A 26,729-nucleotide genomic window follows, 5' to 3' on the forward strand; every position below is an offset into this window, starting at 1 on the left:
GGCTTCTTCTAGTGCCATTTATATCTTTGAATTTGTGAACCTGAGACAGATATTTCCCTTCTCTGGGCCTCAATTTCTCCATATGATCCAGAGAATTTGTACCAGATAATTCCTGAGTATCTTTCCTCTTTGCCATTCTCTAGTTTTTTTCTCTCAGCTATTTTCTGAGTCCAGTGGGAGACTTCTTGCTGTGCAGTGGATTGTTTTGGATTTTAGATCTCTTTGGCAGGCTTCCTGTGCCCTCTGCTGGTTCTTCAGAGATGCTACCTATCTATCCTTGGAGTAGTAAACAGCAGCCCAGACAGGCATTGAGGTCCAGGGAATAAGCAAAGTGGCATGGAAAAGCTGAATACCAGGGAACATTGGTGTAGGACAGGGGTCCTGTTGACCATCTGATCCAATCACTCTATTTTACAGATGATGGGGACACAGTGCAACAGGGACAGGATCTCCCCTGACACACAGAAACTGGGAAGCAAGTGGAATGAGAGTTCTAGTCTAGGATCAGCCACAAATTTCTCCTGACAAATCCCCCTCTCCCTTTGGGTTTTAGCATCTACCAAATCTTCATCCTTCCCAAAGACACCTTGCAGGTCCACTGTGAGGCTAAATTGACATAATGAATATGAAAGCAGTGCATTGTCAAGCAGCAAAGACCATGTGATTACAGTGGATCATTATATGCTGCTGCTGCTGCTGCTGCTAAGTCACTTCAGTCATGTCCGACTCTGTGTGATCCCATAGATGGCAGCCCACCAGGCTCCCCTGTCCCTGGGATTCTCCAGTCAAGAACACTGGAGTGGGTTGCCATTTCCTTCTCCAACGTGTGAAAGTGAAAAGTGAAAGTGAAGTCGCTCAGTTGTGTCCGACTGTTAGCGACCCCATGGACCACAGCCCACCAGGCTCCTGCATCCATGGCAAGAGCACTGGAGTGGGTGCTATTGCCTTCTCCATATTATATGCTAATATAGGTGAAAAACCCTGCCTGCAGAATGGCTTAGGTCTTTTTGTGTTTCCTAGGGAAACTGCTCGGCTTGCTTCCTCCAGGGTGTTTTATTTTTTCAGATCTATTCTCTCTACCCTACAGAGCTAAGTGACTCTGGCAACTGCAGCCTCTTTGGTTCAGATTTGGCTGTGGTCAAGCCTGGGGCTATACCCCCACATCATTGTACCCCACAATGATGGGGTTTACCTTCAGGGGAATAATATCAAAATGTAGGGATGGGCTTTCTTCAGAGTCCTTAATTTGGAGTTTATCAAGGAAACTGAAACTTCTCTGTGCCTCACCCTTTGTATTAGGAAAACCAGGGGATTGATACTAGTAATTATAGCTAACATTTACAAAGTGCTTATTATGCACTCAGGCACTGACACATATGGACTCATTTCATCACACAACTACCCTCTGAGTCAGGGAATGTCTTTAAAATAAAGATGATAATAATACTTACTTTATAGGGGCTTTGGGAAGATGAAATGAGTAAATACATATCTTATAGTAGTGTCTGGCTAAGAGTCATGGTGCAATAAATGTTAGCTATTTGCATAAGTTATTAAAAACAAATTGTTACTTTAAAAAGTATTCACAACCTAAGAAGTTGAGAGTTATGTTTTATTTGGGAAATGTTATGTTATGTTATAAATGTTATGTTATATGTGGGAACTTTTAGGACTTCAAGCCTGGAAGACAGCTTCTCAAGTATCTCTGGGAGAACTAATCTGAGGAGGCAAGGAGAGGAGCCAGGCTATATAGAAGTTTTTCAAAAAGAGGCAGGTAGTCTGAACATCAAAAGGTGACTGTTAGTTAAGGAAAACCAGATAACCCAAGTTAAGGAATTTAGCACTTTTCTGTGTATGGGAAGATGCAAGAGTCTAGGTTCACTGAAATCATTCCTTTGATATGCACCTGAGCTATCTGGGCCAGTATCCTGTTTCCACGTACTAAGTTTCTCATGACTCACCAAGGGGAGTGATTGTAGTCTGATGGCTACTAGATGACAGATATTCTTCTTCCTGAGTTCCCTTAGTACTTACCAGCTCACATTGGAGGACTGCAATGGCTGATGACTGTGGCATCCTTGTTTACTGATACAGAAGGAAATACTCCATTCTTCAAAATATAACAAGAAGAGACTGTACCTCAAGTTTGTCATTAGCTAACACTTTAGTGAGAATTAGTAGAGTACAACTTGAAGGAAAAAGGGGAAAAAAGATAAGCATTCTTTAGATTGGTACAGGACTTTATACCTTGCAGAGTGCTTTTCCATATATAAATTGATTGCAAAACTAATTATCATTATTATTATTTTCATATGATAGACAAGGAAATTGAGGCATGGTTTATGAGGAACAAAATATTGAAGCTGGAGGCAAAATGCCTATTATCAAATTTGTGGCTTGTCAACTGGTGCGACAGAACATACAAATACTTGCTCACCAGTTTTCATTAAAGATTAAGACTTTTAAGATTTAGAATTGTAATATATGCAATTAAAGCTACAGGGATAGTAAGAAAACTATTTCAGTATTCAGGAAAGTAGGATTTGTACTTTCAGGGAAAGATGGTATGAGGAATAGAAATGCATTTTGTTTAGAGGAAGAAAGTGATTTTTCTCCCTAACACTGGTTATTTCTGTATGGGAACGTAAATATGGGACAAATAAGTATAGATACAAAAAATTATGAGAGGTTTGTAAAAAGGGAGCCCTGAGAAAAGAGTTTTGTACAAAGTCAGGCTGGCATTAGATTATGTTTAATTAAGAAAGTGAATTTTGTTAATGAAGGTAGGCAGGTGTAGGCCTAGAGTTTGGTTTACTCTCTTTGTTAAGAGAACAAAATTTTCTTGGAATGTTGAACTACTTTTGATAACAGATTGTGAGTTTCCTTGCTTTCTAAATAATCTGTATCTGCATTAAAATATTTTATTGTCACTTCTGCTGAAAAAATAAGTATTGTTTCATACTGATCTATGCTGCTTTTAATATTTGCTCTTTGTTTATTTTATTTTTTTAATTTATTTTAATTGGAAGCTAATTAATTTACAATATTGCAGTGATTTTTGCCATACATTGATATACATTGAATGTATTCTTTTTATTTATTTATGTTTTTAGTGTTAACTATAGATTTTTTAAAAATTAATATAAATTTATTTTAATTGGAGGCTAATTACTTTACAATATTGTAGTTGTTTTGCCATACATTCATATGAATCCACCATGGGTGTACATATGCTGCCATCCTGAGACCCCCTTCCCCCTCCCTCCCCATCCCATCCCTCTAGGTCATCCCAGTGCACCAGCCCCAAACACTCTGTCTCATGCATCAAACCTGGAGTGACAATTCATTTCACATATGATAATATACATGTTTCAGTGCCATTCTCCCAAATTATCCCACTCTCGCCCTCTCCCACAGAGTCCAAAAGACTGTTCTATACATCTGTGTCTCTTTTGCTGTCTCGCATATAGGATTATTGTTATCATCTTTCTAAATTCCATAAATATGTGTTAGTATACTGTATTGGTACTTTCTTTCCGACTTACTTCACTCTGTATAATAGGCTCCAGTTTCATCCACTTCATTAGAACTGATTCAAATGTATTCTTTTTAATGGCTGAGTAATATTCCATTGTGTATATGTACCACAGCTTTCTTATCCATTCATCTGCTGATGGGCATCTAGGTTGCTTCCATGTCTTGGCTATTAAAAACAGTGCTGCGATGAACATTGGCATACACATGTCTCTTTCAATTCTGGTTTCCTTGGTATGTATGCCCAGCAGTGGAATTGCTGGGTCATATGGCAGTTCTATTTCCAGTTTTTTAAGGAATCTCCACACTGCTCTCCATAGTGGCTGTACCGGTTTGCATTCCCACCAACAGTGTAAGAGGGTTCCCTTTTCTCCACACCGTCTCCAGCATTTATTGCTTGTAGACTTTTGGATAGTAGCCATTCTGACTGGCATGAAATGGTACCTCATTGTGGTTTTGATTTGCATTTCTCTGATAATGAGTGATGTTGAGCATCTTTTCATGTGTTTGTTAGCCTTCTGTATGTCTTCTTTGGAGAAATGCCTGTTTAGTTCTTTGGCCCATTTTTTGATTGGGTCGTTTATTGTTCTAGAATTGAGCTGCAGAGTTGCTTGTATATTTTTGAGATTAATTCTTTGTCTGTTGCTTCATTTGCTATTATTTTCTCCTATTCTGAAGGCTGTCTTTCATCTTGCTTATAGTTTCCTTTGTTGTACAAAAGTGTTTGAGTTTAACTAGGTCCCATTTGTTTATTTTTGCTTTTATTTCCAATATGCTGGGAGGTGCGTCATAGAGGATCCTGCTGTGATATGTTGGGGAGTGTTCTGTCTATGTTTTCCTATAGGGGTTTTATAGTTTCTGGCCTTACATTTACATCTTTAATCCATTTTGAGTTTATTTTTGTGTATGGTGTTAGAAAGTGTTCTAGTTTCATTCTTTTACAAGTGGCTCACCAGTTTTCCCAGCACCACTTTTTAAAGAGACTGTCTTTTCTCCATTGTATATTCTTGCCTCTTCTGTTGAAGATAAGGTGTCCATAGGTACGTGGATTTAATCTCTGGGCTTTCTATTTTGTTCCATTGATCTATATTTCTGTCTTTGTGCCAGTGCCATACTGTCTTGATGACTGTGGCTTTGTAGTAGAGCCTGAAGCCAGGCAGGTTTAGTCCTCCAGTTCCATTCTTCTTTCTCAAGATTGCTTTGGCTATTCGAGGTTTTTCATATTTCCATACAAATTATGAAATTATCTGCTCTAGTTCTGTGAAAAATACCGTTGGTAGCTTGATAGGGATTGCATTGAATCTATAGATTGCTTTCAGTACTATACTCATATTCACAATATTGATTCTTCCAATCCCTGAACATGGTATATTTCTCATCTATTTGTGTCCTTTTTGATTTCTTTCGTCAGTGTTTTATAGTTTTCTATATATAGGTCTTTTGTTTCTTTAGGTAGATTTATTCCTAAGTATTTTATTCTTTTCGTTGCAATGGTGAATGGAATTGTTTCCTAAATGTATCTGTTTTCTCATTGTTAGTGTATAAGAATGCAAAGGATTTCTGTGTGTTAATTTTATATCCTGCAACTTTACTATATTCATTGATTATCTCTAGTAATTTTCTGGTGGAGTCTTTAGGGTTTTCGATGTAGAAGATCATGTCATCTGCCATAAGTGAGAATTTTACTTCTTCTTTTCCTATCTGGATTCCTTTTATTTCTTTTTCTGCTCTGATTGCTGTGCCCCAAACTTCCACAGCTATGTTGAATAGTAGCAGTGAATGTGGGCACTCTTGTCTTGTTCCTGAGTTTAGGGGAAATGCTTTCAATTTTTCAGAATTGAGGATAACACATGCTGTGTGTTTGTTATATATAGCTTTTATTATGTTGAGGTATGTTCTTTCTACTCCTGCTTTCTGGAGGGTTTTTATCCTAAATGGATGTTGAATTTTCTCAAAGGCTTTCTCTGCATCTATTGAGATAATCATATGGATTTTATCTTTCAATTTGTTAATGTGGTGTATTATGTTGATTGATTTGCGGATATTGAAGAATCCTTGCATCTCTGGTATAAAGCCCACTTGGTCATGATGTATGATCTTTTTAATATGTTGTTGGATTCTGTTTGCTAGAATTTTGTTGAGGATTTTTGCATGTAATTCATCAGTGATATTGACCTGTAGTTTTCTTTTTTTGTGGCATCTTTGTCTGATTTTGGTATTAGGGTGATGGTGGCCTCATAGAATGAGTTTGGAAGTTTACCTTCCTCTGCAATTTTCTGCTAGAGTTTGAGTAGAATCGGTGCTAGATCTTCTCTAAATTTTTGGTAGAATTCAGCTGTGAAGCCGTCTGGTCCTGGGCTTTTGTTTGCTGGAAGATTTCTGATTACAGTTTTGATTTCAATGCTTGTGATGGGCCTGTTAAGATTTTCTATTTCTTCCTGGTTCAGTTTTGGAAAGTTGCACTTTTTTGTGAATTTGTCCATTTCTTCCAAGTTGTCCATTTTATTGGCATATAGTTGCTGATAGTAGTCTCTTACAATCCTTTGTATTTCTCTGTTGTCTGTTGTGATCTCTCCATTTTCATTTCTAATTTTGTTGATTTGATTCTTCTCCCTTTGTTTCTTCATGAGTCTGGCTAATGGTTTGTCAATTTTATTTATCTTCTGAAAGAACCAGCTTTTGGCTTTGTTGATTTTTAGTATGGTCTCTTTTGTTTCTTTTGCATTTATTTCTGCCCTAATTTTTAAGATTTCTTTCCTTCTATGAACCCTGGGGTTCTTCATTTCTTCCTTTTCAAGTTGCTTTAGGTGTAGAGTTAGGTTATTTATTTGACTTTTTTCCTTGTTTCTTGAGGTAAGCCTGTATTGCTTTGAACCTTCCCCTTAGCACTGCTTTTACAGTGTCCCATAGGTTTTGGGTTGTTGTGTTTTCATTTTCATTCGTTTCTATGCATATTTTGATTTCTTTTTTTATTTCTTCTGTGATTTGTTTGTTATTCAGCAGCCTGTTGTTCAGCTTCCATATGTTGGAATTTTTAATAGTTTTTCTCCTGTAGTTGACATCTAATCTTACTGCATTGTGGTCAGAAAAGAGGCTTGGAATGATTTCAGTTTTTTTGAATTTACCAAGGCTAGATTTATGGCCCAGGATGTGATCTATCCTGGAGAAGGTTCCATGTGCACTTGAGAAAAAGGTGAAATTCATGGTTTTGGGGTTAAATATCCTATAGATACCAATTAGGTCTAACTGATCTATTGTACCATTTAAAGCTTGTGTTTCCTTGTTGATTTTCTGTTTAGTTGATATGTCCATGGGTGTAAGTGGGGTATTAAAGTCTCCCACTATTGTTGTGTCATTGTTAATTTTCCTTTTCATACTTGTTAGCATTTGTCTTACATATTGTGGTGCTCCTATGTTGGGTGCATATATATTTACTCTTGTTATAACTTTTTCTTGGATTGATCCTTCGATCATTATGTAGTGTCCATCTTTGTCTCTTTTCACAGTCTTTATTTTAAAGTTTATTTATCTGATATGAGTATTACTACTCCTGCTTTCTTTGGGTCTCTACTTGTGTGGAATAACTTTTTCCAGCCCTTCACTTTCAGTCTGTATGTGTCCCTTGTTTCGAGGTGGGTCTCTTGTAGACAACATATATAGGGGTCATGTTTTTGTATCCATTCAGCCAGTCTTTGTCTTTTGGTTGGGGCATTCAACACATTTACATTTAAGGTAATTATTGATAAGTATGATCCTGTTGCCATTCACTTTATTGTTTTGGGTTTGGGTTTATACACCCTTTCTGTGCTTCCTGTCTAGAGAAGATCCCTTAGCATTTGTTGGAGAGCTGGTTTGGTGGTGTTGAATTCTCTCAGCTTTTGCTTGTCTGTAAACCTTTTGATTTCTCCTTCATATTTGAATGAGATCCTTGCTGGGTACAGTAAATTGGGCTGTAGTTTATTTTCTTTCATCACTTTGAGTATGTCCTGCCATTCCCGTCTGGCCTGAAGAGTTTCTATTGAAAGATCAGCTGTTATCCTTATAGGAATCCCCTTGTGTGTTATTTGTTGTTTTTCCCTTGCTGCTTTTAATATTTGTTCTTTGTTTTTGATCTTTATTGATTTGATTAATATGTGTCTTGGGGTGTTTCACCTTGGGTTTATCCTATTTGGGACTCTCTGGGTTTCTTGGGCTTGGGTGATTATTTCCTTCCCCATTTTAGGGAACTTTTCAGCTATTATCTCCTCAAGTATTTTCTTATGGTCTTTCTTTTTGTCTTCTTCTTCTGGGACTCCTATGATTCGAATGTTAGGGCGTTTCACATTGTCCCAGAGGTCTCTGAGGTTGTCCTCATTTCTTTTAATTCTTTTTTTCTTTTTTCCCATCTGCTTCATTTATTTTTACCGTTCTATCTTCTACCTCACTTTTCCTATCTTCTGCTTCCATTATTCTACTGTTGGTTCCCTCCAGAGTGTTTTTTGCCTCATTTATTGCATTATTCATTATATATTGATTCTTTTTTATTTCTTCTAGGTCCTTTTTAAACATTTCTTGCATCTTCTCAATCCTTGTCTCCAGGCTATTTACCTGTAATTCCATTTTGTTTTCAAGATTTTGGATCATTTTCACTATCATTATTTGGAATTCTTTATTGGGTACATTCCCTATCTCTTCCTCTTTGGTTTGGTTTGGTGCACATTTATCCTGTCCTTTCCCTGCTAAGTATTTCTCTGCCTTTTCATCTTGTTTATATCGTTGTGTTTGGGGTGGCCTTTCCATATTTTGGCAGTTTGTGGTTCTTCTTTATTGTGGAGGTTCCTTGTTCTGGGTCGGGTTGGATGGGTGGCTTGTCAAGGTTTCCTGGTTATGGAAGCTATGTCAGTGTTCTGGTGGGTGGAGCTGGATTTCTTCTCTGGAGTGCAATGAAGTGTCCAGTAGTGAGTTTTGAGATGTCTGTGGGTTTGGTGTGACTTTGGGCAGCCTGTATATTGAAGCTCAGGGCTATCTTCCTGTGTTGCTGGAGAATTTGCGTGGTATGTCTTGCTCTGGAATTTTTTGGCCCTTGTGTGGTGCTTGGTTTCAGTGTAGGTATGGAGGATTTTGATGAGCTCCTATTGATTAATGTTCCCTGGAGCCAGGGGTTCCCTGGTGTTCTCAGGATTTGGACTTGAGCCTCCTGCTTCTGATTTTCAGTCTTATTCTTACAGTAGCTTCAAGACTTCTCCATCTCTTTTTGAAGACAATGGGCTGCCTTTGTGGGTGCTTGATGTCCTCTGCCAGCATTAAGAAGTTGTTTTGTGGAATTTGCTCAGTGTTCAAATGTTCTTTCGATGAATTTGTGGGGGGAAAAGTGGTCTCCCCGTCCTATTCCTCCACCATCTTAGGACCGCATCCAAATGTATTCTTTTTAATGGCTGAGTAATAGTCCATTGTGTATATGTACCATGGCTTTCTTATCCTTTCATCTGCTAATGGACATCTATATTGCTTCCATGTCCTGGCTATTATAAACAGTGCTGTGATGAACATTGGCATACATGTGTCTCTTTCAATTCTTTTTTCCTCAGTGTGTATGCCCAGAAGGGAGATTGCTGGGTCATATGGCAATTATATTTCCAGGTTTTTAAGGAATCTCCACACTGCTCTCCATAGTGGCTGTACTAGGTTGCATTCCCACCAACAGTGTAAGAAGGTTCCCTTTTCTCCACACCGTCTCCAGCATTTATTGCTTGTAGACTTTTGGATAGCAGCCATTCTGACTGGCATGAAACGGTACCTCATTGTGGTTTTGATTTGCATTTCTCTGATAATGAATGATGTTGAGCATCTTTTCATGTGTTTGTTAGCCTTCTGTATGTCTTTGGAGAAATGTCTGTTTAGTTCTTTGGCCCATTTTTCGATTGGGTCTTATTTTTCTGGAATTGAGCTGCAGGAGTTGCTTGTATATTTTTGAGATTAATTCTTTGTTGCTTCATTTGTTATTATTTTCTCCCATTCTGAATGCTGTCTTTTCGCCTTGCTTATAGTTTCCTTTGTTGTGCAAAAGCGTTTAAGTTTCATTCTGTCCCATTTGTTTATCTTTGCTTTTATTTCCATTACTCTGGGAGGTGGGGAGGTGAGTCTTTTTAATATTTCCACCTTGTTGGGAAGAAGTCTCTAGACTTTCTCCTCAGTTTTATCTTATTTCCTTGTTAATCAACCTAATTAACATTAGTTACCCTAATGTTTTATTTGCATCTGTAAGACCCATTATTGTAAAGCTGGTTTATTTTTTTGTTTTAAACTAAGGAAGTTCTTATGTTAGCCATATATATATATATATACACATATACATATATATATATATGTACACACACACACACACATACATACATACATATATCTCACATACTAGCAAAATAATGCTCAAAATTCTCCAAGCCAGACTTCAACATTACATGAACCATGATCTTCCAGATGTCTGAGCTGGGTTTAAAAAAGGTAGAGGAACCAGAGATCAAATTGCCAACATCTGTTGGAATATAGAAAAAGCAAGAGAATCCTAGAAGAACATCTACTTCTGCTTCATTGATTATGCCAAAGCCTTTGACTGTGTAGAGCACAAGAAACTGTGAAAAATTCTTCAAGATATTGGAATACCAGACCTCCTTAACCTGCCTCCTGAGAAATCTGTATGCAGGTCAAGAAGCAATAGTTAGAACTGGAAATGCAGGGGTTAATAATCAGCCGCCTGTTGCTCTGTCTAAGCCATGAGAAAAACACCATGGGGAAAGAATGAAAGCAAAATATAGCAATACAGTATAATCTAAACAAAAGTACATCAGGTTGATTATTTGGGGTCATCATGCCCTGCAAAGCTAAGGAAAAAATAGTGTGGACCTTGGGATGCCAGGTCAGCACAAGTTCAGAATGCTGCTTGTGCACACACGAAGATGTTTTCCCAAGGCATATGTGGGTCTATGAACTCCAGCTGGGAGATACCACTTTTACAAGAAAATAACAAAGAAAATTAATCAATAAAATGAGAGGTGTGACCAGGGACACGGGAGGCTGATTTCATCATAGCACAACAGATACCTTCTGCTTGCCAAGACACTAAATAAAAGTGATGCGACTCCAAGGAACAGGGCTCTTGATCCAAGAGGTCTTGAGTTCCCCTGTCCCATCTTTAAAACTTTAATTCTGTCTCTAGCTTCTTTTTCCCAAACTGTGCATTGACCACTTTTGATCCCTACTTGCTGCACTGACCACAGCAAGTGGTGCCTAACATGGGGCTCCAAAGTGAAGGATCTCCGAGAGCAAAGCTAAAGTTGAAATATCGGTGCAGAGTCCTGAAGAAGAGTGAAAATCCCCCTTTGCATTAAGTAATACTCTCTCAGGCATTGAAAGTGGGGTTAAGCATGGGAAATTCAGAAAGCTCAGAAAGACACCGGCCATGTATATGCCTCTTAAGGCAACTTTTAAAAATGGGGGTGAAGGGGTAAAAAAAAAAAAAAGTGCGGGCTGGCTATTGGAACTTTTATGAACCATTGAGAAACACTGCTCATGGTTCCCTTCTCTCGGTACTTTGGATTATACTGTATTGCTATATTTTGCTTTTATTCTTTTCCCATGGTGTTTTTCTCATGGCTTAGCCAGAGCAACAGGTGGTCGATTATTAACCCCTGCACCTTACCTGCCTCCTGAGAAATCTGTATGCAGGTTAAGAATCAACTTCTAAAACCAGACATCAAACAACAGACTGGTTCCATATTGGGGAAGGAGTACGTCAAGGCTGTATATTGCCACCCTGCTTATTTAACTTTTATGCAGAGTACATCATGAGAAATGCTGGGCTGGATGAAGCACAAGCTGGAATCAAGATTGCCAGGAGAAATATCCATAACCTCAGATAAACAGATGGTACCACCTTTAGGAAAGAACTTGAAGAGGAACTGAAGAGCCTCTTGATGAAAGTGAAAAAGGAGAGTGAAAAAGCTGGCTTAAAATTCAACATTCAAAAAACATGGCATCCGGCCCCATCACTTCATGGCAAATAAATGGAGAAACAATGGAAACAGTGACAGATTTTATTTTCCTGGGCTCCAAAATCACTGCAGATTGTGACTGTAGCCATGAGATTAAAAGATGCTTACTCCTTGGAAGAAAAGCTATGACCAACCTAGACAGCATATTAAAAAGAAGAAACATTACTTTGCTGACAAAGGTCTGTCTAGTCAAAGCTTTGGTTTTTCCAGTAGTCATGTATGGATATGAGAGTTGGACCATAAGAAAAGCTGGGAAATCAAGAATTGATGCTTTTGAACTGTGGTGTTGGAGAAGACTCTTCAGAGTCCCTTGGACTGCAAGGAGATCCAACCAGTCCATCCTAAAGGAAATCAGTCATGAATATTCATTGAAAGGACTGAAGCTGAAATTCCAATACTTTGGCCACCTGATGCGAAGAGCTGACTCATTGGAAAAGACTCTGATGCTGGGAGGGATTGGGGGCAGGAGGAGAAGGGGACAACAGAAGATGAGATGGTTGGATGGCATCACCAACTCAATGGACATGAGTTTGAGTCAACTCTGGCAGTTGGTGATGGATAGGGATGCCTGGTGTGCTTCAGTCCATGGGGTCACAAAGAGTTGGACATGACTGAGCAACTGAACTGAGTTATATATATATATATATGGGGTGGAGTGGGCAGGGCACTCCCTAAGTAAGTAAGACTGCCCCCCTCCCCACCGCTTATGGGTTCTGCTATCCAGTCCTTCAAGGACACTTGAAAAGGAAGAAGAAAGTCCAAAATGAGTACCACATCAAGATGTTTCTGAATGCACCAAATTGTGAAGTTGATGCTGTTGGAGCCCCAATTTGGCAGCCAGTAGTATATTTTCCTTAAAGACATTATAGGCTATGGTTGGTGTAACCTTAATTCAGAATGTGCCTTAGTAAAAGTACAATGACTGCCTTTTACTTTATTTTTCTTGGCCTCTGACCTAGGCTTAAAGCTGCTTAGTTCTGGTATCCCTCCAAGCTCAGTTTCCAAAAGGCTGTGTCCTCCTGAACTGCATAGAATAGTGTTTCACAAAATCTTCAAGTCCTAACCCTCAGTACCTTATTGTGAATGTGACCTTATTTCAGAATAGGGTGTTTGTAGATGTAGTCAAGTTAAAATGGCGTCATACTGGATTAGTGTGGGCCTTAATCCAATGACTGATGTGTTTATGAAAATTGAGAAATTTGTACAAAAACACAAAGACACAGGGAAGAAGACCATGGAATGATTGATACAGAGGTTGGAGTAATGTACCTGCAAGCTAAGGAATTCCAAGGATTGCTGAGAGCTACCATGAGCTAGGAGGCAAGGAAATATTCATCCCTGGAGTCTTCATAGAGAGCATGTTCCTACTGATACCTTGATTTCAAACTTCCAGCCACTAGAGCTGTAAGAAGAAATTCTGGTTGTTTAAGCCACTCAGTTTGTGGTGATTTGTCATGGCAGCCCTAATAAAATGTATGCTCCTCCAACTAGAGCTCTGGCCCCAGGTACATCCTGGAAAGTGATCTAATTAGGCTAATTAATATGGAGGTCTGTTTTCATCCTCACAGAGAATGGTGAACCCATACCGCAAAATGATGTTGAAATTAGTGGACTGTCAGTAATTGTGACCAGAGAAATGAAGATATTCAGATCATATAAAGAGGATTTAGGGGCAAGTATCCCCAAAATCTTATTGTAGAATTTGGCTTCATGCTCTGTAGGTATCTCACCTTCCCTTTATCCAAAATCAAAAGAATTAAATGATCTAGTCCCTTCCATTTCTGACGCTCAGTTTTGTTTTGTTTTTTCCATCTGTTTAATGAGGGAGTTAGATTATATGCCCATAAGAGGCTTTCCAGCTCTAACAATTTATGGATCTAGGAGACAGAGTTAGTTAGGATTAAGGAGAATTATAAAAAGCAACCTTGAGACCATGTCTAAGAATTCATACAGATTTAGTACAGTAACTTGTACCTTTTACTGCTTTATTTTCAGTACTACCCAGTGGCTTTTGTTGTGCCTAAGAATGAACTGACTTTAATAACTTGTCTCAGCCCTTGGAAACTGGGTTACCAATTTGGCAGAGAACCTTACCCATGTTGACCTAAAACAAATAGACTGCCAGATATTTCTCCAGCAAAGATGGTTTCTTGGAAAGCTGCAGAGAAATGCAATTCATGGTCTGCAACTTTGGCAGACCATGTACATGTCCTTGCACAGAAAGGGAAGGAGAAAATTTTTATACAGGAGAAAAGAAAGTTAGGAAGGCTATAGTAAACAAAGAGTCCATGGCTTTTCATTGGCTGAGTCCTTGCCAGGAAAGAATATGAGTCTTTCCTCTTCTTTTTGGGTTTTTTTTTTGCTTTTGTTTCCAAATCAAATATGACCCACTCACCTGATGGGCCACAAAACCAATCTACTGACACTAGGCTGTGGAGAAGGAAAGTACTAGGTCAGTTTTCTCTCCCTTGGTTCTTATCTTGTCATAACAAAGAATTGAAATGACAGACCAGGATAGCTTGGGGAGGCAAGGTTTATCGAGCAAGCAGTAAGCAGTACACTCTCAAGACATGAGAGCAGGCCAAACCCTGCAGGAGTGGTCCCGTTCAAACTTTGCTTTCATTTTTATATCCTTTGTTCCCTCCCCTGGGTGGTACCTGGGGTTTAATTGCTTGTGCCCTATGAAAATGAGGCATGAGCCTGAGACCAAACAGGGAAGCGGATGTGCCAGGCATGTTTTCCCAGCGGAAGTCTTCAATCAGTTCCACAGTTCTCCTTTTTTTTGTTTTTTTCTTTGTTCATCCTCTGTGTGTGTGTGTGTGATCTCCTAGTCATCACTTCCTCTGACTGCAATTTTGGACCCTTTTCTTCCTACTCTAACTGCCCTTAAGAAATGGGAGGCCCAATTCTTTGGGAGTAGGGACACCGAGATCTCTCTGACTACTTCCTGTTGAGCTGGAGTGGCAAGGGGTGTTGAGCCTCCCCCTTTTGCTTTTCTTAGGCCTTGGGGCTCTCAGGGTGTGGATGACAGTGTCTATCTAAGGGCAAGTGGTAGATACCATCAGCATTTATCTGTAGTTCTGTGTATCCCCTCTGCATCATTATGGCATTTTGTAATTTGGTTACCTGGGCAGAAATAAAATGGGTTAAGCAATTGATAATGCATGGAGCAACCATGAGTAGAATTAGTATGGTGACAACAGGGATCAGCAGGGGCAGTAGCCAACTCCAAATCCCTCCTCTCCAATAGAAGATCCCAAAGAGGGACTGGAGCCAATCTGGAGGTGCCCCTGCTCAATCATTAAGATCTTGGATGATTTATATGATCTTTTTGAGAACTGAAAAGCTTTCTTCAACTTTGACTGAAGCATTAACTCCAACACAGCAAGTCTCATTCAGGATGGCACAGGTTTCTCCTTGTTCTGCATTCAAAAGATCTGTAGCTTGCCTAGTTTGGAATACCACCCCTGCCAAGCTGTCAATAGACTTTTGTTGAGCCTCTAAAGCTGATACGGTGGCTTCCCATCCCTGTTGCATCATTATTGAAATATTAAGCACTGCCCTTGTGAGGAGGGTGATCCCCACAAACTGAAAGAGCCCTGTAGCTATAGAATGCCCTATCCCCAGTCTTTCCAAGATGGGATTATCACTCACATACGTGCCTCCCCAATTGGATGATATTTGGTAAAAGGGGAGGTCGCATTAGTGTTGGTATGTGACTTCTTCTATCGCCTGTTTCAGGAATTAACTCAAGTCGGAGATAGCCCCAGAGGTTGTCCTGTTTTCCAATGGTGAGAAACCAGACTCTTGGAACCATCAGGACTATTGTGCAGATCCTATACCATTTGGTCAGGAGAATAAAGTATAGAGACCTTTGACATAAGAAATGATATCCCATTTCTACAAGGGAAAGTCCCCCCTAATGGGGGCTGACCCAGGTTGTTAGATTTAGCCCTAATTGAGTGAATCTGTTCCCTGTACATTGGATGGAGGCCTGTGCTTGTTGGTGATACCCCCCATTTTGTATACTGTGTCACTATTGAGGGTGATGTTTGGAATGAAGGATGTGTTCTCATTAGTTGACAAATAGTGTTTCAGAAGGTGACTGAAATAATATTATGAGGGCGTGCATGGACTGGTTAGTGTCAGTTCAGTCACTCAGTCGTGTCCGACTCTTTGCAACCCCATGAATCGCAGCATGCCAGACCTCCCTGTCCATCACCAACTCCCGGAGTTTACTCAAACCCATGTCCATCGAATCAGTGATGCCATCCAACCTCTCATCCTCTGTCGTCCCCTTCTCCTCCTGCCCCCAATCCCTCCAAGCATCAGGGTATTTTCCAATGAGTCAACTCTTTGCATGAGGTGGCCAAAGTACTGGTGTTTCAGCTTCAGCATCAGTCCTTCTAATGAACACCCAGGACTGATCTCCTTTAGGATGGACTGGTTGGATCTCCTTGCAGTCGGACCTTTGTTGGCAAAGTAATGTCTCTGTTTTTTAATATGCTATCTAGGTTGGTCATAACTTTCCTTCCAAGGAGTAAGCATCTTTTATTTTATTTTTTTTTAATTGCTAACATAATTTTATTAACACAATAGATACAATTTCCAACATATACCATTCAAACACATGCCCTTTTCATGTGCTTCGTCTTTTAATTTCATGGCTGCAGTCACCATCTGCAGTGATTTTGGAGCCCCCCCCAAAAATGAAGTCTGACACTGTTACCACTGTCTCCCCATCTATTTCCCATGAGGTGATGGGACCAGATGCCATGATCTTAGTTTTCTGAATGTTAAGCTTTAAGCCAACTTTTTCACTCTCCTCTTTCACTTTCATCAAGAGGCTTTTTAGTTCCTCTTCACTCTCTGCCATAAGGGTGGTGTCATCTGCATATCTGAGGTTATTGATATTTCTCCCGGCAATCTTGATTCCAGCTTGTGCTTCTTCCAGCCCAGTGTTTCTCATGATGTACTCTGCATATAAGTTAAATAAGTAGGGTGACAATTATACAGACTTGACGTACTCCTTTTCCTATTTGGAACCAGTCTGTTGTTCCATGTCCAGTTCTAACTGTTGCTTCCTGACCTGCATACAGGTTTCTCAAGAGACAGGTCAGGTGGTCTGGTATTCCCATCTCTTTCAGAATTTTCCACAGTTTATTGTGATCCACACAGTTGAAGGCTTTGGCTGGTTAGTGTAGCGTGGTCTTATTCCTCATCCATTTCCACAGTCTTGGTCAGGGTTTCAGAGATTTGTTCCCCATTCATTCCCCAGATCCTCCCCCAATCTCAACTCAGATAGACGTATATAATTGTATGTGGGCATCTGCAAACCAGGCTCAATTATTATTGTTATGGAAGTTATTGGTATTGTTGTAGGTCTAATAGCCATACACTGTGCCACCTGTTTTCCAATTTGGGGGAAGAAGGTTCCATTTCCAGCCCCAAGGATTGGTGGTTAGACTTTCACATGAGGTAATTCCTTCTGACGTGTGTCCTGGGAAGCTTTTAGCTTTAGCATATTTGAATCTAGCAACCCAGAGTTGAGAGGAGTTCAGTAGCTCCATAGTCTAGCTACTGTGGGAGGATGAGTTACATGCCCCAATGAAGAGATCACAAGGCATCTTTATGAATGGTTTTCCATCTCACCAAGGGGGTAACTCACAAAGCATATGGGCATGATGCCAGACATTGTTTCAACTTCCCTGAACTTTGAGATATTTTTTTTTCCTTCCGAGTTAACTCATTTAGGTTTTGCAGAATTGAGAGTGGAACCTAACCAACTCCCATTGACTTGTGTTAGGTTGGCAAAGGATACAATAATGGCCAATAGGGAACACTCAAGCAAGTTACCATTGGCACAATTTTGTTTTTTATGGCCAGATCAAGGAACACCCAACAGTTAGACTTGTTCAGGCACTTGGTGACCTTGGTGATGGCTAGTCTTAAAGGATGTATCTATGAATAGTGTAAGCCAATGAGACAGACAAGAAAGAGGTGCCACATCATGGTATCTAGGGCATGAGGCTTGTGGGATCTGAGTATAACAAATATGGAAAGAGTTTCCCTGGGAAAAGCAAATCAAGAGGGCAATTGTAATAAAGTATAGTCAGAGCAGTAGGCTTAACCTGAGAAATTCAAGTCCCTGAATATTCATCTGAATGGCACTAATCTGTAGTCTTGAATAGATAACAGAGGTTTCCCAGGGGTTCGCAGGTGTACTGAGCATCCCCTTTTTCCTTCCACAGCTTGACTCAAGAGTGGTGAATCTAGGAGTTGTGTCCTGGTGCCTTGACTGTTGTAGGAGTAAAAAAGTAGGGTATGGGACCTTCCATGTAGGCCGAAGTTGAGACCCTGGAGATTCATCTTTCTGAACTTTGATTAGCACCTAGGTCCCTACAGCATACAAAGGTGACTATTTGAGCTCCTTTGAGTCCTGAGTATTTGCCCATAAGCACATCTCTCACTGAAATTGCCCAATAGTTACAGCATAGGAACAAAGAGCTTGGGTTTCTAGATCTAGGAGGAGGTCATTTACATAGACAAAGCATCTCCCATATAATGTCTTACAGGGGCTGAGACTGACTTGTTCTTTAGGTGCAATAAGAGTGCTAAGGAGAGCTAAAGATAGGGCCTTTCTCCACCCCAAAGAGGTCTCTTAGATTCTTTCTTATTGCTATTTTTAAAAATTGGTTGGCTCTCTCTACTTTTCCTGAATACTGAGGTTTCCAGGCACAGAGTATACAATAGTTTATACCTAGAGCTTATTTTTATTTATTTATTTATTTATTTTAATATTTATTTTAATTGGAGGCTAATTACTTTACAAAATTGCAGTGGTTTTTGCCATACATTGACATGAATCAGCCATGGGTGTACATGTGTTTCCCATCTTGAACCCCCCACCCACCTCCCTCCCCATCCCATCCCTCAGGCTCATCCCAGTTAGCCAGCCCTGGGGACCCTGTCTCATGTATCAAACCTGGACTGGTGATCTATTACACATACAATAATATACATGTTTCAATGCTATTCTCTCAAATCATCCCACCCCTGCCTTCTCCCACAGAGTCCAAAAGTCTGTTCTTTACATCTGTGTCTCTTTTGCTGTCTTGCATATAGGGTCGTCATTATCATCTTTCTAAATTCCATATATATCCGTCAATATACTGTTGCAGTACCGGGCTTCTCATTGCGGTGGCTTCTCCTGCTGCAGAACATGGGCTCTAGGGTGCCTGGGCTTCAGTAGTTGTGGCACATGGGCTCAGTAGTTGTGGTTCCCAGGCTCTCGAGCATAAGCTCAATAGTTATAGTTCACAGGCTTAGTTGCACCACGGCATGTGGGATCTTCCCAGTCCAGGGATTGAACCTGTGTCTCCTGAATTGGCCGGCAGATTCTTTACCACTGTGCCACCAGGGAAGCCCCAAGGACACATTCTTAGAGATGAAAAGGAATTTGGGAGGGCTATAGTAGACAAAAAGCCCATGGCTTTTCATTGACTTAGTCCTTGCTAAGAAGGGCTTCCCCAGTAACTCAGATGGTAAATAATCTGCCTGCAGTGCAGGAGATCCCTGGCTGGGATCCTTGGTATTTGATCCCTGGGTGGGGAAGATCCCCTAGAGAAGGGAATGGCAACCCATTCCAATATTCTTGCCTGGAGAATCTCCTGGATAGAGGAGCCTGGTGGGCTATAGTCCATAGGGTTGCAAAGAGTTAAATATGACTGAGCGACTAACAGTTTCACTTTACTTTCTAGGAAAGGACTCTTCTTCTTGTTGGGCTCTGCTATCATTACAGGTCCTAAGAGATCCCCATTCTGATCTCTGAACTTTATTTATTTTTCTTTTTTTTTTCTTTTTAACTTTTCATTTTGTATTGGAGTATAGTCAATGTTGCAATAATTTCTGGTGAATAGCAAAGAGACTCAGCCATACATATACATGTAGCCATTCTCCCCTAAACTCCCCTCCCATACAGGATGTCTAATGAGGTGGATGAACCTAGAGCCTATTATACAAAGTGAAGTAAGTCAGAAAGCAAAAGACAAATACTGTATATTAATGCATATATGGACTTTATTTAATTGAAGTTTTTATTAGTTTTTTATACCTGTTCCATCCAAATTGTTAACTTCTCTCCACATCCAATCCTCTTAGGGATGAATAGTACAGGTGGAAGAAACCTGTTCTATGTTTATGTGACTTAGGAATATTGAGGAGGAACTTTAAGAATGTCAGCTCAAGGAACTATTTATCTTTTCTGGTCTGTAGTTAGATAGACCTACAATTTAGTAGTTGTGAGACTGTGGGCAACTCATTTATTTTTTCGAACCTTTGGTTTCCTTATTGTAAAATGGGCTACTAGCTACCTTATGGAGTAGTTATGAAGACTGAATGAGAAAATATGCATAAATATACTCAGTAGGGTATCTAATACATAATACCGTGCTATACAGTTATTTCACAGATGTTAGTTACTTCCCTCTTTTTCCACTTGGAGGTCAGGATTTTGTAAAAGAAAGGATTGGGATCGAAAACAAATGGTTATGTTGATATCAAAGGAGAGGACTTGGTATTAGCTAAAATGTACTTCTGGCAAGAGAAAGTTTGTCTCTCTTTCAATCATTATCTCTCACTCTCTCATTTTCATTTTTGTACTTTATATGTATTATCTCATTTTTGAATCCTAATAATTCTGCAAGTTATGTGTTATCACAATCCCTTTTATGTAGATGAAGAAACTGAGACTTAGAGAGATAAATTAACTTGCCCCAGGTCTCACATTGAGTAAAGGTTAAAGTTTATAGTAGATGCAGAATCCTCACTTCCTCCATCCTAATACTAACCAAACACACACACAAAAAAAAAAATGCCTAAGAAAGAGTAAACAAATATATGCTATTTTCTTTAAATAAGTTAGTTTATTTTCCTTTTCTACACTCCTTGATGTCTTTTAAGCTCTTTGTAGTTGGATCTTTGATCACATTTATTGATAGTATATAGTAACCCTGCCTGAATTTGAAGGCTGGATCAGATGATATTTCAGATTGGAAGTTCTTCTGTTTAAGCAAAGTGTTGGCCCACACCCCAACCCCATGTGTAACTGATCCTGAACAGTTTTGTTTGCAGACTTTCTTTCCCCCAGCTGAACCATCACCAAGGACTGTACCACTCAAAATCCTTCTGGGAAAATGCCATTCTCTGTCCATCTCACAGAGCATCCCCATGGAGCTGGATCAAGTGGGTTGGAGGAGATCCAGGAAGCTTTACACAGGTATGACTTTTATGCCCTTTTTTTTCTTGAATTGGGACATGCTTGGCAGGCCTCATGCACAGACAGATTGTGTTGACATTACCCTATTTCTCTGACAATCCTTCCTCCCAGTTCCCTAGTACTCTTCCTCATTGACACTTGAAAATTCACATTAGCAATGACAAGGTATAGATTTTTCCCTCTCCACGCACTTCTTTTCTTATTTGGGACCTTTAATCTCAATACACTCAAATATCCTATCTTGCTAAAGCCTTATTTTTCCCCCCAGGCCCTCTGTACCCAGTACCTTCCAAGTCTCATAAATTCTAGTTTCCCCTCTTCACCATTTTCACAGTACTCCTATATACACCTTCCTCCTGGCCTCAAATGGACCAGTCTCATTGTTCCCACCTCCCATGGTGTCATTCTAGCCATGTCTCTCTTGCATCTTGCCTAGATTTACTCTCTGTGGGTCCCAGGTCCTCCCCTGTTTTGCTAACCACTGACCATGGAAAGCCCCTCAAGGCTCAAGGCAACTTCATTTACCTCACTCAAAACAGAAGTTTCCCCCAACCAAAACCAGTTACCTCCTAGAGCTTCAGGGTATAACCTTTCTAACTCAGGTCACTGACCCTGCCTGCTAGACTCTTGTCACTTGTAAGTAAAGCTCCATCTTTTGGTACAACTGGGAGAATTCATGCTCTCTTACCCATGGGCCTTAGACCACACCCTAACAGTCACCTAACAGACCCCACCACCAGTCATTTTTACAGCAACATAATTTGCATGAATACTAAGGATACACAAGATTTCATAACATTCCTTTCCAAAGTTTTCTATAGTGTCTACAAGCTCTGGGAACCTTGATCCTAATTCTCTATGAGCCAAAGATTCCCTCAATCCCAAGGATCTGTAGCTGTTTTGAACTGGCCACTTCTTTTTTATTATCTTCACTCCATGTGTGGAGAACATGTGGGATGCTTTGACTTGGAGTTTATTTTCAACCCTGCGATTCCTTGCCAGAATTCCGTTAAGGTAGGAGTCAAAGAAATTGCAAGCTTGGGTCTTTTGTAGCTTCATCTCCCTCAGAAATCCCCAGAAGCCCGCAAGTTGGTGAAAGGAAAGAGTGAAGAATTCTGAAGGGAGATAATCCTTCATTGTCAAAACTAGGAGGGTCCTTGGAGGTTGCTCAGTCCTCTTGATTTATGAATGGGGAAATAGGCTGATACAGGGAAAGGGACCTGTTCAAGGTCATAAGTCAGTTCATAACAGAGTTAAGACAGGACTTCAACCTCCTAACTTTCAACCATGTCAGAATGTGACTTTACTACAGTTCTAGAACAAAGCCTTAAACATTGGAATTACAAACTTTGATTACTTTCAAGCTCACCTGTACTGGAATAACCAGTCACCTCCTTCCCCTTAAAGAAGACTGCAAGTGGTGAACACAAATCAAGCCATCAAAGGGGCAGCAGATGCCTACCATAATATCTAAGTCCTCTGCCTGAGAATAAAGCATGCTTTCATAATCCCCTGGGAGATCAGGCCAGGAGTATAAAGCAGGGGATATGGTCAGAGCTGCTTCCTTCCTCTCTCCGTCTTAGAAAATGAGCCCAACCCCTTAGCAATTCAGAAGCTTTTTAGCAGCTGCTCCACTCCACTACCAATTGCATCAGAGTGCCCCACCCCCACCATGCTGCTGACTGTTAACAGCAAATAACAATCCCTCAGGGAGAGTCTGGCAAAGTCAGGATTCATAGTTACCTTGAGGACTGCTCTGGGCTTATTTATAAGCCATGGGTGGGAAAATGTACCCCTGAGTTTGGCACTTTCACCTCAGGGATATAAGTGGCTCCCATGTTCTCAAGGTCCCAAACAGACACTTGGGTTAAAAATATCCCTAGGAAGGAGGATGATATCAGGATCCCATTTGGGAAGCCTTTTTCAGCTCCTCTTACAACCCTGACTGTGATAGCAATGAGATCCAAGGATCCCATTCCCACTATGTTTAGTACTTGTTTTACTTCCATATTGCTCAGGGCTCTACCGCTTCCTTTCTCTTGGCATCTAATCAGGAGTTTCTTAAGACAGACTATTATAGTGGAAAGAATCAGCTTTGAAGTTGAACAGACCCAGGTTCAAATGTCTGTTTCACCACCTTGTGCAAGTTACATATCCTCTTTGCACCTCAGTTTCACCATCTGAGGAATGAGATGCTGGATAATATCTGACTCATGGGATCATTGTGAAGATTGAGTGAAACAGAATCTATGAATGTCCCTGCCACAGTTTCTGGCTTGCAGAGTGCTCAGTGATAGCAGTTTTCTTCTCCCCACTGCTCTCTACCAGTTCTGAATACTGAAGGACTTACCCCACATATACACAAACAGACATTACTATGGGGCCCAATTTGAATTTGCTACTTCCTGTGATTGTTCATTCATTTTCTCATTCACTCAACACACACTTATTGAACAAAATTAGAAAGTCAGTGGAGTTTGCTCTCCAATAGCCTGATGTGCTGGAAGGAGCAAAAATTTTGAAATCAGACTTACCTGGATTTAACTCTTGGCTCTGTCACTTATTAGCTATGTGATGTGGAATAAATCACTTTACTACTTTGAGACTTAGTTTTCTTATCTGTAATGTTAGGGTAATAATTTGAACGTCACAAGTTCAAAGCAGATAGCAAACATAAAAGTGCTTTATAACCTCTGAGGTGCTATACAACTAGATGGGAATGATAGTAATAGTAATAACAATAAACAAGTTAAGAAATAAGAGCTATGTCATACCTATCCAGGGCCCTTACATATATATAATCAATTATATTATGATAATATTGTATGTGTGTATGTGTATATATATATATATTATATATAATATATATATATATATATATATAGCAATATTGGAAGTTGAGATTTACTTTCTAAATGAAGTATTGAGAAAGTGGAAGTGTTAGTCACTTAGACATGTCAGACTCTTCGTAACCCCATCAACTGTAGCCTGCTAGGCTCCTCTATCCATGGAATTCTCCAGGCAAGAATACTGGAGTGGGTTGCCATTCCTTTCTCCAAGGGATCTTCCTGACCCAGGGATTGAACCCTGGTCTCCTGCATTGAAGGCAGATTCTTTACCATCTGAGCCACCAGGGAAGCCCAAATGAAGTGTGTGTGTGTGTGTGTGTGTGTGTGTGTGTGTGTGTGTGGCGGGGCAGGGGGTTGGGGGGAGAATGGCACTTCCTACTTGAAAGGGCCAGAATTCTAGAAGCAGACCCTAGGCAAGAATTATCCTTATGCATATCACCCCACATATTTGCTGAGCTGTGCTCAAACCCCTTGAAGCTTGGCTGACTCAGAAGCTCTTTTGGCAATGACATTCAAATAATTTCCCACTGAAGATCTATCCCTCCCAGTGAGGATGACTTTAGGTTCATATTGATCTAGAGTGTTGGAAGGTATAGCAAGAAGAACCTAATGCCACTCAGTTAAATGGCTCTGTGGCAGTTGTAAGCAATGCTAAGCAAGACACTGGCTGCATGAAGGTAACAACAAACTGATGTATCTTTATCTATTATTTTAGTATATCTGTGGTGATGGTATCCTTTAGCCATGCTTGATGACTGAGCCAGGTGTTAGAAGACCTGAGTTCTCTTACTGGTTTTCTTTTCTTTTCTTTCTTTCTTTTTTTTTTTTTTTTTAAAGTGTAGTCGATTTAGAGTATTGTTTTAGTTTCAGGGGCATGTCATAGCGATTCAGTATTTTTGCAGATTATATTCCTTTACAGGTTATGGGTAAGATAATAGGTATAACTACCTATACTATATAGTATATCCTTGTTGCTTATCTATTTTATATATAATAGTTTATGCAAATTCCAAAACAGTAGCAATATAGACTATTTCACAACATTTTAACATCTACTTAGTAGTCCATTTTTGCATTTTGTCTCCTCTAAGCAAATACACTAGATTAAAACAACAGTGCCCTTAACCCCGAGTTCAGTGCCTGAGTATTTCCAATATTTATTTTGAGCACATAATAAAGCAGAGGCAATTACTTTTCTTGAACATCTTATTTCCATTTAGAGCTTAGCAAGTACTTTAGCTTCACATTATTCTTTCATAAATGATAATCAAATGACCTAGATAAGTGGTTAAAATCATAAAACTATTGTAAGCCAAGTCAATGGTATATATATAAAGTTAAAATAAAATGACAACTATACTGGTACATATTTGTTTTGAACCCTACTAAAATATGCCAAAATAACAAGCTTTAGTAAAGAATGAGGTCCTTGGGTAGACAGGGGAATGAAGAGTTATATCATCAGAAATTATTAGGAAACTGTGGGCAAAAAAAAAAAAATATTCTACAATTTTAACCAAATAAAGGAGTAAAGAAGAGTACAACAGCGGGACGATGACAATTCAGGAAAACACATTCACCATCCATCACAGACTTGCTCACCAGATCAAGAGCACAGCACCAGGCTCTTCAGGCATTGCTACTCTCCCACTAAGTTTCTTTATGTGGAACATAAACCTACATTTATGGTAACAACCGGATTTTGTACTGCTCTTTAATCTCACAGCAAAAAAACAGGAAAAATTTGTTACTCCTAATTTATCCCTCTCCCCTTAACTCTCTTCTTTGGCAATCACAAGCTTATTTTCTATATCTGTGAGTCTGTTTCTATTTTGCATATTGACTTACTTTTTTTTTTTTTAAGATTTTACCTGTAAGTAGTAGCATATAGTACCATTCTTTCTCTGACTTATTCGACTAAGCATATTATTCTCTAGGTCCATCCACATTGTTGCAAATGGCAATATTTCATTATTTTTTTGGCTTCAGGATCTTTTGTGGTTCCATATACATTTTGGGAGGGCTTCCCTCAGATCAGTTAGTAAAGAATCTGCCTGCAATGCAGGAGACTCCGGTTCAATTCCTGGGTCGGGAAGATCCACTGGAGAAGGGATACACTACCCATTCCAGTATTCTTGGGCTTCCCTTGTGACTCAGCTGGTAAAGAATCAGCCTGCAATGTGGGAGACCTGGTTTCAATCCTTGGTTGGGAAGATCCCCGGGAGAAGGGAAAGGCTACCCACTCCAATATTCTGGCATGGAGAATTCCGTGGACTGTATAGTCCCTGGAGTCACAAAGATTAGGACATGACTGAGCAGCTTTCACTTCACATGTGTTTTGGGATAATTTGTTATAGTTCTGTGAAAAATGTCATGAGTATTTTGGTAGGGATTACTTTAAATCTGTAGATTGCTTTGGGGAGTATGGCCATTTAAACAATATTGCTTCTTCCAATTCAAGAGCACTGGGTATCTTTCCATCCCTTTTATCATCTCCAATTTCATTCATTAATACTTTATAGTTTTCAGAGTGTAGGTCTTTCAACTCCTTGGTTAAGTTTACTTCTGCGTAGCTTTATGTGATTTTTAAATGATACTTTTTAAAAAATTTATCTTTCTGATATTTCTCCCCATTACTCGAATCACTTGAGCATAACTTTACCTCCCATGCCTCATTCACCTCAGTTCTGGTGGTTCTGAGTGGTATACAAGGTTGACCAGCAGCCAGAACCTCTCTAAAAGAAGCTGCAGTCGGTATTCAATCTAAAGGGTATTCTTTTACCACAGATAACTTGGACCAGGGTTCCAAGACACTAGAAACCTGCAAGAACATCGATGGATACTTGAAACCTCAGGGAACAGGAACTGAGCATATTAATGAGGTAAGATCTCTTTTCTTAGTTCCTTTGGAACTTACTGGGCATCCAAGGCTATTTATTTTCTCTAAGCTTTCTTTTTATTAGACAGAGCATATTAATAAGGTAAGATCTCTTTCTTAGTTCCTTTGGAACTTACTGAGCATCCAAGACCATTTATTTTCTC

The 26,729-nt window shown here is 39.7% G+C and overlaps 1 protein-coding gene across 7 annotated transcripts in view; it reads left to right on the forward strand.

The window, feature by feature from the left end:
* The window catches only part of ARHGEF9 (Cdc42 guanine nucleotide exchange factor 9), a 435,862-nt gene that overhangs the window by 86,225 nt on the left and 322,908 nt on the right, over window positions 1-26,729 (forward strand). For 3 of the 7 annotated variants that reach the window (XM_043895128.1, XM_043895127.1, XM_043895130.1), the window contains exons 3-4: window positions 20,682-20,838; window positions 26,475-26,569. The exons of 2 other annotated variants lie outside the window; for them this stretch is intronic. In XM_043895128.1, coding sequence (XP_043751063.1) covers window positions 20,682-20,838; window positions 26,475-26,569 — 252 coding nt within the window. The remainder of the gene's footprint in view (window positions 1-20,681; window positions 20,839-26,474; window positions 26,570-26,729) is intronic. 2 more of the 7 variants (XM_043895129.1, XM_043895133.1) reach the window with 1 other exon arrangement.

The sequence above is a fragment of the Cervus elaphus genome, chromosome X (assembly GCF_910594005.1).
Source record: "Cervus elaphus chromosome X, mCerEla1.1, whole genome shotgun sequence".
NCBI classification, from domain to species: Eukaryota; Metazoa; Chordata; class Mammalia; order Artiodactyla; family Cervidae; genus Cervus; species Cervus elaphus.